Raw genomic sequence first — 11,788 nt, forward strand, 5'->3', positions numbered from 1 at the left:
TATACTTCCCACTTCCAAGTCAACTGACTTGCAGATCAAGTTAGACGTTGTCGTTTTGGAAGCGGGGAATATAGGTTACCTATCATTGTGGAAATTATGAACTGGAGTAGAGCTGTCACTTAATATTTAAGACAATATTTGAATCTAATGTAAACATAGTAGTAATTAAGAAGAGAAAGTCTTTATGTGACAAGATAACGATAAGACTTGAGATATTCAGAGTTTTGAGTGTGATGTTTATTATCCATTAACAAACATAGAATAACTTGTGGAATAGAGAGACCAAATAAATATACTATATTTTAATTAATTAATCAAAAAGAGAATTAAGGAGGGATTAGAAAAAAAAAAGGAAGGAATGTTTGTTAAACAAACAAGTGAAATTTTATAGCAAGATTGCGATGAAATGAGTAGTCCACATACACCCAGAAACAAGAAAGAAAACCGAAGACATGATTAAAACTTTCAAAGGACAAACCAACCAACCAACCAAGAAGACGACTCATATTTCCACCTTTAGCTACTCTGATGAGCTTGTTTAGCAAGGCAAATATTTCTTTCTTTTTATAAATTAAAAAAAAAAAAAAGAACATTCAGAAAGTCATACCGATCTAGGAAAGCGAATTAAGTTTCTTTCAATCTTGGATTGCCATTGGCAGAGAGAGAGGCTGCAAAGATTTGACCGTGGAATGCAACTTTTTTTTAAAAAAATTATATAATTTTTTAATTAAAAAAACGAAAGAAATAAGATTAATTTTTGGTTTGGCTTTTGTCTTTGGTATAAGTTGTCAACACGCAAGCATGGGAAGTGTCGGTTCTGCCTTTAATTGTGTCCTCTTCTTCTATTTCTATTAGATTTCTACGGTTTTGACTTTCTTTCTTTCTTATGTTATGGCAGTCTCTTTTTGGACAAAGAGGCTATCCTATTTGGACCCACCACAACATTATTTTCCCTTTAAACGTTGATTTCTCATTTGATATTATATATGATGATTCTTCGTATGGCATTTCAAATTGGAGTGGAGGGAGGTCCATTGATTATTATATTTTTTTCAATTTTACATAATTTTAGGTGTGAATGCAAACTTAGATATATACACGTTGTCTGTTTATATTTGCAATTAATGGAAGTTAATTAATTAATCTCAATTCTGTCTAATTATGAACCAATTAATCCATGGCAAGTCATAGTGATGTTGGCTTCCATGTGGGTATTAAAAAATTATAAATATTAAATCTCTTTTATGATTGAAAATAAAATGAACGAGTGTATGAAAAGTCAAGTCTTTTTGAATCATTACCATTTGGAAAAACCCCATGCTCCCTATCATTTTCACATTCATCAATTTTAATTAAACTTGTCTCTACTTTCTATTTTTATATACTTAGAATAAATTACTTCAGCTTCTCATAATAGCATTTACTGGTGCAATATACTCAATATAATAATAGAATTAATATTAATTAGTAATGGTAAATAATTTTACGTAATCTTGATTATCTGATTCATTTTGATTCTTAAATTATTAATCCGATGGCTCTTAAGTATATATTATAATGAAATAAGATTTTAAATTCTGATAACTGTAGCTTAAAGATTTCTGTCCAACAAAAAAATGAAATTAAAAAAAGGAAAATTGTGTAGTTAGTTAAGACTTTAAATCAATCAAGATTAATAGTATCGTAACAACAGAAACATTGTTCCTAATGAGTGGTTAGCTGCTGTGTATTGGTCCCCTAACTAAAGCAAAGCTGCCTATCATCCATGCTGGACAGCCGCCCATCCTAGCAATCCCTCTTCATTTTTATACGCTGTTGCTACTAAAACCGAAGGAAAATTCACCAACTACGTAGTCTTTAGTTCAGAGTTTTTATTTTTATTTTCTTTTTCCTCCTTCTCTGCTTTAAAGAATTGTTTAAAAGCTCATTTTCATTGAATTTCAAACCTTTCATGTCTCCATTTACGCATCTCCTTCATTTACCCCACCTGGGTTTTCCCTCTTCTCCACGTTCTCACATCTTTCTTGATTCTACACTTGTCTCCTTAATTTCAAATCTTTCTTTGTTGGTTGTCCTCAGTTCTCACCATTAATATTTTCTCATATTCTGTTTCTTGCGGGACTTCATTATTTTTGGATGTTCAGTGAATTATAATCAAGATCTAGAAGATTCCACCAGTTTCATGGATCTTGAAAGCAAACAATCTCTTCTTCCTCCAATTACAAGTCCTTCTACTGACTCAATCTTTGGACCTCGTAATAGCTTACATTCTTCAGATACAAGTTTTCCTATTATAGCTGTTGCAATAATAGGAATTTTAGCTACCGCTTTTTTGCTTGTTAGCTATTATATCTTCGTAATCAAATGCTGCCTCAACTGGCACCGCATAGATCTTCTGAGGCGATTTTCTTTATCAAGAAACAGAAATAATGAAGACCCATTAATGGGTTATCCTCCAGCAGTGGAGAATCGTGGACTCGACGAGTCAATAATAAGGTCAATCCCGATATTCAAGTTCAAGAAGGAAAGCCATTATAAGAATCCAGTTAGCGAATGTGCGGTTTGCTTGAATGAGTTTCAAGAAGATGAGAAGTTAAGAATAATACCAAATTGCAGCCATGTTTTTCACATTGATTGTATTGATATTTGGCTTCAAAACAATGCAAATTGCCCACTTTGTAGAAATAGCATTTCAAGCAATCCTGCTACTAATTCAAGATTCCCATTTGATCATGTTATAGCGCCAAGCTCTTCGCCACAAGATCCAAATCCTTATAGCGGAAGTTTGATTGGTGGAGATGAAGATTATGTTGTTATTGAATTGGGAAGTAATAATCATAATTCCACAGATCAAACTTTGCTTGCAGCACAGGAAAAGTTGATGAATTCAGGAGAGTTATCGGTCCGGTCAATTAGTACCCCTTCTCCGAGGAGGAAATTGGAGCAGAGAGGAGGAGGAGGATCAACGGCTCAGAAGAAGTCAAGGAAATTTAATAAGGTAACAAGTATGGGCGATGAATGTATTGATATTAGAGGGAAAGATGATCAATTTGCAATTCAACCCATTAGAAGATCTTTTTCAATGGACTCATCGGCAGATCGGCAGCTTTATTTAGCAATTCAAGAAATTTCTCAGAAGCAGAGCTGGCAATTAGTAGGCGAGGTTAGTCCTAATGATCAAGGTTGTAGTAGTAATGTTAATGGAAGACCAAGAAGAAACTTCTTTTCTTTTGGTCATGGCAGAGGAGGATCAAGAAGTGCTGTTTTACCTGTTTATTTGGAGCCTTAAGGCTCAAAAGAAGGTTTAGATTAATTCTTCTTTCTTTTTCAAAGGATATAGTGATTTTAGCTGTGTTTATTAAAGGAGTAGGATTTATTGTGACAGAAAATATTCAATTGAAATCTAAAATTCTAATTTTTATTTGATTCTTGGTTTTTCTTTTTGGCCTGGCCCTGTCTGTTCTTCATTACTAAATTAGTCATTATTACTATGATTATGGTAGGCTGATATTACCATTTCCTTTTTCATTTTTTAATTTGGATTGATTCAAGTGGTTAATCTGAAAAAAAAAAATTAAAAATTTTTCTACTATTTTCTTTTTGTTCTTTTTTTTGCTAAAGAATGAAACAAAATTTGAAAAAGTAGAGAGAGGTCCCATCTGTTGATTTAGGAGGTACAAAAAGAGGGAAAATTTACAAAAAGAAATTCAAAGAGAAGAAAAAGGGTAACAAAGGAGCCACCTTTTCTTTGATTTAGGAGGGCAGATATAGAGTGAAAGGTCCTTTTCAACTAGTATAATGATGCCAATATCCACCAACTTCCTCTACCAATAATGGTGAAGGATGAAAGTAGATAACTGTATATTTTCTGGTCATGGTTGGTGATGCTTCTTTTACAGTTTTACTAACTCATCAACTTCCGCTCCAGCCTGTAAGAACCATCGGCTAATCTGTCAATCAAAATTATCAGATTTGTCGCCCAATGATAAATGTTCGGTTTTAAATTATATTTTCTTTTTGTTTTAAATCGAACTCGAGCTTAGCTCAAACTTTGAAGATTAGAATTCCACCTTTGGTCAGAACTACAGTAATGAAACAATGGGAAATGGTCATTTATTATTTTTGGTCGAGTCCAACCCAAGGACAATGAAAGATGCAGCTACTTCGAGGTAACAAAAATATGTGGACATTTATGTAGGAAGGGCCACACATTGGTTTCCGATGCGTTTGACAATATAACTACACTAGATAGGCACTAAATTGGTTTTCAGTTTGTTGTTGTCTGGTGGATTTTGAATTCTTGGTTTATTATCAACAGATTCTGACTTTGAAAATATTACAATAACAAGTCTTGCATCTATCATCTGTGTCTGTGTTATGTATGTATGATCCGATGACGTAAAACTTTTGTTCAGCCATGTGCTTTTATGTATGGGCGGCAACGATAGTGCAAGCCTTCTCTGTGGCATGCATTAGGGACCCCATTGGTCTCCATTGCCCTCCTCCGTCTTTTTCGAGAAATAAATCAGTCAATTCCTCCTCCGCTTCTTCTTCTTCACCAAATATAAAATAGATTAAAAAAATTTAAAATTAAATTATATTTTTTTGAAGTAGGCATTTCAGTGATTAATATTTAAAATTTTCAATATAACATATTAAATTTAAATTTAATATTAATAGCGAATAATCTCAAATAAGAAAAGACTCTGTTTTTTCAACTATGAGTTTCACTGATTAAGTGAGTCAAATGAATTCACACTATTATTTATTTTCACGTATTCAGCGTTGGATGAATTAAAAAAGGAAAAAGAGTTTGACTCAGATCTCCGGACGGACTGTGACCTTTATTACTCGAAGTGTCTTTAGATGGACTTAGCTCAGGCCCACGATCAAAGGGCCAACATCTAATGTAAGCCCATTTTATCCAACGATTGGATGCAAATAACAATAACATTACTGCATAAAATGCCACGCCATCAGTAAGCAAGGAAGCAATAAGCACTCAGATCCATGCGAGTATTAGTAGCCCTTATCGACTTTCTTTTTAAGGAAGAGACAAACAAGTATAGGATTATTTAGTTGCTTCTCAGGAGTGCTGAGTTCTTCAAGGGCTATTCTTTCAGTGACCGGTTGGGAAGCAATGTCCCATGTCTAAAGCCCACACGCAGGCATATGATTATAGTTGCGTTTCCAACCGGAATCAAATTAAAAACGATAGTTCTGAAATTATCTTAGCAACTGTATTTCAGCAGTTCAATCTTAATTTTATTTTTTATAGAATTAAAACCAACATGCTATTGTTTACACGTATTAGATTTTGTTTTTTTATTTATTTTTTAGTCTGAATTTAATAAAAATATCTATAAACTCATAACTTATTGTCTTATTGGCTTGTAATATACACAATTACACGTTCCTTTTCTAAATTACAGCATAAAGGGTTTACCATTTTCAATAAAAGTATTCGGATAAGCTTTCAAATTAAAAGATTTGGATAATTTGCCTTTATAGTTTTATAAAATATTTTATTGATCCAAAACTAATTTAACACGTAAATTTTAAGTTTAAAAGTTGTTTTATTTTATCCAAATCGTTTTTAGTTCTTTAGCTTTCGCCAGTTTTAAGTTTTCGCTCTCTCTGTCCAGTTCAGACAGCAACTATGAAGATTTTGGTGGCCGTAAAGCGAGTTATCGATTACGCCGTGAAGATCAGAGTCAAACCTGATAAGGTAAATCACCATAACCATCTTCATCAAACTCCAGAAACTTACACTTACTTTAGATGCTTGATTATGTTTTCTAATTTATTTTATTGGTTTAGAGCGGAGTGGAGACCCAGAATGTTAAGATGTCAATGAATCCATTTTGCGAGATAGCTTTGGAAGAGGCGCTTCGAATCAAGGAGGCGCGATTGGCATCTGAGGTTGTCGCAGTGAGCATGGGCTCCGCGCAGTGCGTTGATACGCTGCGGACGGGTCTAGCCATGGGAGCGGATAGAGGGATTCATGTGGAATCTACTAGTGCTTTGTATCCGCTTACTGTGGCTAAGCTTTTGAAGGCTCTTGTGGAGGTCGAGAAACCCGGGCTGATTATTATGGGAAAGCAGGTTGGTTAATGTATTGAATTTTATTTTCTTATTATCTAAGTTCTTGAGAAATTTAATTAATTTTTGTTTTTTGTTGGAGTTATTTTGGAGCTTTACTTGTTATCTAATAGGTGGGTTTTTGGTTTAGGCCATTGATGATGATTGCAATCAAACAGGGCAAATGGTTGCGGGGTTGCTTGGTTGGCCTCAAGGGACATTTGCTTCAAAGGTTAGCCAGATGTATGCCATCATTCAATTGGCACTCTTGAATAGGAGCCTCCTCTGTTAGGTTCTATTTTATTTTCTTGTGTCTCTTGTTTCTTTGATATAGTTGTATGTTTCTATCGGTTGGCTGTAAAAGAAAGGGTTAACCTTTAAGGTATGCTGTTGTGGCAAATTTGATTTTCCGGAGCTGTTTTTCTATGATTTCCAATTAGTCACTTGTTAGTAAGAATTAATGTATCAACTGTATTTTGGAGCTATTAGTTGGGAATGGGTGATAGCATTGCCAATGCCGTTGAGCAAAGTGAGCGGGCATTAATGCTATGCTTTAGTTAGTGTATGTTCACAAGCATCCCTGCTAAAAAGAGGCAGGCAATAATGCCAAATGTTTCCAGTATAATGCAGCTCTTACATACTTTTGAAAATGTTCTGTATAGTGTAAATCCTTCTTGGAGAAGACTGGTTATGTCAATGACGTACATGCACAACATAATAAAAGGAAACCAACAAGTTTGATGAATTGAATGCACATTGAAGTTTGTGGTGCTGTTTGATTTTGTGAATGAGTACTGAAAATCTCAACATCCAGTGATATATATTATAATTCAGAGGGAACCTTATAAGTAGGAAACAGTTGAGAAGAGACTATAGGGATGACACAAGATTTTGAAGCATATCTCTCATCATTTTCTTTTTAGAGGAAACTGGTCAACTGGGTGGTATGATGCTTATTATGTTGACAGTTGAAACATAAGGATTATGAAACATCAATTTATGTCTATTAAGAATATTACTAAGTTTCGGATTTGGACTCGAGTTTGTCATTGTTATCGCATAATGTTAGATATTGTGGATTTAGAATGTAAATACTAGGGGCTTCAAGATTCTGCTGCAACTGGATGGCCAGTTGCTGACCTTGGAATTGTATCTTAAAACTAGGCTGGTGAAGGATCTTAGGTTTCGCTCAACTGTTTCACACTACTGAGACGGTTTAAACTTGTCAGTGCTAATGGTTGCTGAATGATTCCATATTATTTTCGTGAAGGGGCAGTAACTTCTATGGTGGACTCTAGAGGAAAGTTCATTTTACATTTTGCCAAACCATGGCGAGTACTGACTATAATATTGTTTCACATTCACTTACCTTCTAATATGCATTTACATCAAGCCTTGAATTGGTGTAGGAAATAGGAACAATATTTTGTGCATTCAAATGATTATTTTTAATTTGGTTGTGTTTAATTCTCTGTTGTTTTCATAAGAATTCAAATATGTTTTGAGTCCATTCCTTAAGGTTTGACGCTAAAGGGGTGGCTAGTTGGTCTTAGAACTGGATCTTGCTTGTATGTGTATGCTTTGGCTGTTGTTGCTAGTCGCTAGATGGTTTTTGTACGAGGGGGCTACTATTATCCCATTCATGACTTCTATGTATTCTTTGATTCCGTCTCTCTTCTGTTCTCTGTTTTCCAATAACATTGCTGTTTGATAGTAGGTTTTACTTGACAAGGAGAAACAAGTAGCAACAGTAGAAAGAGAAGTGGATGGCGGTCTTGAGACTTTGTGTTTAGACTTGCCTGCAGTAATCACGTAAGTATTTGATTCTCATTTTCTGTTTGTATTCAGTTGTTTTGAACTTGCTAATATGGTTGGGCAAGTTTTGGAAAATACGCCCCTCAGTTGCATACTGTTATGGTGTTTCAAACATGATAGTACTGTAATTTCATCACTGAACTTATCCTATTATCCAATAAATACAACCTCTAAGATGCTAGATGAAATATTAAAATCATTCTCAGTCATATAATAATTCCAAGATAAATTAATTGCTAAAGAAAATGCATTTTGTTTTTGTCTTTCAGTAGCTTATTTTTCTTCAAGCAGGCTGCTGTAATCATCATATTGTGTGCTACTAAAACATCTTATGGCAGTAAATACAAAGCCAATCGACTTCATGCAGTCAGAGAGATGATCTCTGGTGACTGAATTCCTTTATTAACTTCGATGAACGACTCTTTTTAGATCCAAATATGAGAAAAAGAGAATGGTCGGCGTTTTGCATTTCAGCCGTGTTTGCATGTATATTGTGTATAGATGTCATATTTTGATGCATTCAAGTTTATCTCCTCGTGCAGCACTGATCTGAGACTGAATCAACCAAGGTATGCAACGCTGCCAAACATCATGAAAGCAAAATCGAAGGTCATCAAAAAATACACGCCGGAGGAGTTAAAAGTGGAAATTAAATCCGATCTAGAGATCGTTGAAGTTACAGATCCACCCAAGAGAAAAGCTGGGGTTATTGTTTCTTCTGTGGATGAATTGATTGACAAGCTTAGAAATGAAGCTCGTGTCATTTGATTGTTCAATAATATGGCTAATTTATCGATGAAATCCTCTCTGCTAATTATTTGAGGGTTATGAACAGTGGATAGCTAAGCTCCGAATGCTAACTTCACAAATTGAATAAATTCAAATCAGTTGAATGAATTATGTATGTTCGCAAATGTTTATGATTTATTGCTGGGTTAAAAATGCAATAGCATGAGCTTGTGTTAGTAACTTGATATCCCTTCGATTCAAAATTAAAATCTCTTAGTGTTCTAAAATAATAGTCTCATTTGTATTTTTAAAAATATATTTTTTTTCTTTTCACTCTCTTACAATCCCGGTTTATAATAATCATTGGTTGAATTTATTAGATAATGGAACAAAAATTAAAGATAATTAATTAAGATCTTTAAAGATATACTAATGGAAAAATAAGAAATAATATGAAAAAAATTGAAAATTAAAATTTTAGAACGGAGGAAATATGTGGCAAAAGAAAAGGGTAAAAGTGAAAGTCAGTGATGGTGGGTTGGCGCAGACAATTAATCAGTTAACTCGGTCCTCAAAACAAAGCAAAAAATTGACGCGGCGGCGCGCAACCCAATCACGATTGATTCCTTACACGTGTTCTAAATGTATTGGACCTTTCTTTCACCATGCCTTTTTCGGTCCATCCCCAAATTTTAATTTTCAAAACCAATAATCATCTTATCTCTCTTTCTTTTCTTTCTTTTCTTTCTTTTCTTTTTTTTTTTTTAGGTTTTTAATTAAAACCCATCGAATTGATCAATTTCCCACCAACCTTAGCCCATGGATTCGTTAGAGGACGGCTGTTGCTGGGATTTTCTTGATTATAACTTTATCGACGAAACCGCAACGTCTTCTGATTTCTTATGGCATAATAATCAAAGGTATTTGTTTTTTCAGCTGATTTAGGGTATCTATTTATCGTTGATTTTTCTGCCCTTAAATTAATAAATCGATGTTGTTTCACTTAGTATTTACTTTTATTTTGATTTCATTAGGTTTTTTGCTTTCCCAAATTGAAGTATCAGAAAGTCGAGAAATTTATCATGTCATAAGTTTGTAAAGATATATAGGAATCGTCTCTTTTGTGCTTTTAAAATACTAGTTGGGACATGAATTTTATGAAAATTGATCCAATCGTTGATAATTGCAGTGGCGACAGCGCCGGTGGCGGCGTGGATATTGATTTTTCTTCTTCTGGTACTGTATCTGAAGCAAAACAATTCTCGCGCAAGAGGTATTATTTTTTCATTTCCCTATAATTTACGCTACTAGTTTTTTTTATTTCAATTTAATTACTTTGCTCCTGTTGCTGAAGAATATTATTTGTTAGGGATTAAGAATTTCATAGCCATAGTAGATGTTCTAATAATTGTGCTTTGACTGGGGATGAAGTATGCATAGGGTTTTGGGACTGCTTAATTTATGTGCTGTACATGGAGCATGAATTATACCTATTCTGATTTACATGTTGAATCATAAGGCTTTATGTTCCGATATCTAATATGTTCTATTGGTTGTCTGTCTTCACCAATGAACTTCTGAAGTATTCCTTCATATAATTGAATCACGCTTTTGAAATTGTTGCAATTTTGCAATTAAGACTTGTTTGAATTTGCTCCTTCCTAGTTAGAAACAGTAAGGGGAAAAGGATGAAGTCTCATGTACCAAATACTTATAATTTGTGGTTTCTCACATCTTTTCTTTCAACTAAAGTTGCTTCTGTAATCCTAGGAATAATAAAATTCGAAGTGTCATGCGGCATTTAAGAGGTTTTTTAGTTACTAAATGTGCTAGTCTAATCTTAAGAAAAATTTCCTTTGCTGGTAAATAAAACTACATTCTCACGTTATTCTGCTAGTCGGTTTTCATAATAATTTCTCTCTTAATATTGATATACAGGGGACGCAGCGATTCTTGCAGCAAACCGGTGACCAAAGCTTGCCGAGAAAAGTTACGGAGGGAAAGATTAAATGACAGGTATGCTTCTTGTTGTGTTACAATACATCATGGCTTTGTTTGCTTAAGAATAAACCATTTTGAGCTAAAATACACAAATGAAGGCAACTAATGCAGAAAATTGTAATTTGTCCCAAGAATTTGGAGTGAGTTTTTAGCAAGGTAAATAAGAATTTTATATTTGCAATTTATTGAATAGGATGCTAATCATGTGATGCTATTTTGGAGCTCTGAACTCATTTTTCGCATTTAAATTGTAGAAATAAAAGACAGGATGGTTTTACCATGATTGCAGGTTTCATGATTTGAGCTCTGTTTTAGAACCTGGCAGACCCGCGAGAACTGACAAACCAGCCATACTTGATGACGCTATTAGAGTTCTGAATCAACTGAAAACTGAAGCTCAGGAGCTCAAAGAAACAAATCAAAAGCTTCTAGAAGAAATAAAAAGTCTGAAGGTAGTAATTTTGAAATCATAATGAAGTGCAATGCCAACTGGTTTTTCATTAGCAGTCTTTCGGTGACATGGGGATATTATAAATTAGGCTGTGTAAATTAGTATAGGTTAAAGCCTGGAATTCCTTACTATGTTTCGGATTGGACTACTCTAGTTCTTTCTTTTGGGTGCCAGTTTTTTAAATTTTGTTGCCTCGTAACAGGCTGAAAAGAATGAACTTCGTGAAGAGAAACTCACGCTGAAGGCAGATAAAGAAAGGATGGAGCAGCAATTGAAGGTTATGGCTGTTCCTCATGGATTCATGCCAGCCCATCCAGCAACCTATCATACTGGGGTGAATAAGATGGCAGTCTTTCCAAGTTATGGTCTGATACCAATGTGGCAATTGCCTCCTGCTGCCTGCGATACATCCCGTGACCATGAGTTCTGGCCTCCTGCTGCATAATTTTTGTTTTGTTCATTAATATCGCCATTAGATGTTTTTTCTTTTTCTCCCAAAATAGTCCAATGATTTTTTCCTGTTCAAATGTAAATATGACTGCATTTTTCACTGCCCGACTTTGACAGTTTACTATGACTAATGCATTGTTGGGATTGGCAAAAAATATAGTTCGATGGAAATGATAAAAGCAAGTTAATTATTTATGTACGCTGTTGATGATTGATCTTTGAAGAAATTTCTATTCTCATGTTTCAAAGGAAGTATACATA

The 11,788-nt window shown here is 34.3% G+C and overlaps 3 protein-coding genes across 4 annotated transcripts; all 3 read left to right on the top strand.

The window, feature by feature from the left end:
- The first annotated feature begins 1,817 nt into the window (after positions 1-1,817).
- LOC105632120 (RING-H2 finger protein ATL16) lies at positions 1,818-3,426 on the top strand. The gene has a single exon (XM_012214418.4). The coding sequence runs from the start codon at positions 2,183-2,185 to the stop codon at positions 3,287-3,289; it is 1,107 nt and encodes a 368-aa protein (XP_012069808.1). The 5' UTR covers positions 1,818-2,182; the 3' UTR covers positions 3,290-3,426.
- Positions 3,427-5,050: 1,624 nt separating this feature from the next.
- On the top strand, positions 5,051-8,793 carry LOC149495090 (electron transfer flavoprotein subunit beta, mitochondrial-like). 2 transcript variants are annotated; one of them, XM_089723587.1, is made up of 6 exons: positions 5,051-5,181; positions 5,646-5,728; positions 5,821-6,105; positions 6,233-6,313; positions 7,799-7,893; positions 8,439-8,793. In XM_089723587.1, exons 1-6 carry the CDS (start codon positions 5,148-5,150, stop codon positions 8,662-8,664), a joined length of 804 nt encoding a protein of 267 aa, XP_089579713.1. In that variant the 5' UTR covers positions 5,051-5,147; the 3' UTR covers positions 8,665-8,793. The 2 variants fall into 2 exon arrangements, with proteins under 2 accessions (XP_089579713.1, XP_089579714.1); XM_089723588.1 differs by having other exon boundaries at positions 5,058-5,181; positions 5,651-5,728.
- Positions 8,794-9,369: 576 nt separating this feature from the next.
- On the top strand, positions 9,370-11,722 carry LOC149495091 (transcription factor bHLH104-like). Its single transcript, XM_089724516.1, has 5 exons — positions 9,370-9,545; positions 9,815-9,898; positions 10,564-10,641; positions 10,916-11,078; positions 11,280-11,722. The coding sequence occupies exons 1-5, from the start codon at positions 9,445-9,447 to the stop codon at positions 11,520-11,522; spliced, it is 669 nt and encodes a 222-aa protein (XP_089580642.1). The 5' UTR covers positions 9,370-9,444; the 3' UTR covers positions 11,523-11,722.
- Positions 11,723-11,788: the final 66 nt, after the last annotated feature.

The sequence above is a fragment of the Jatropha curcas genome, chromosome 7 (assembly GCF_041381405.1).
Source record: "Jatropha curcas cultivar XTBG-Jc1 chromosome 7, XTBG_Jcur_1.0, whole genome shotgun sequence".
Lineage (NCBI taxonomy): Eukaryota > Viridiplantae > Streptophyta > Magnoliopsida > Malpighiales > Euphorbiaceae > Jatropha > Jatropha curcas.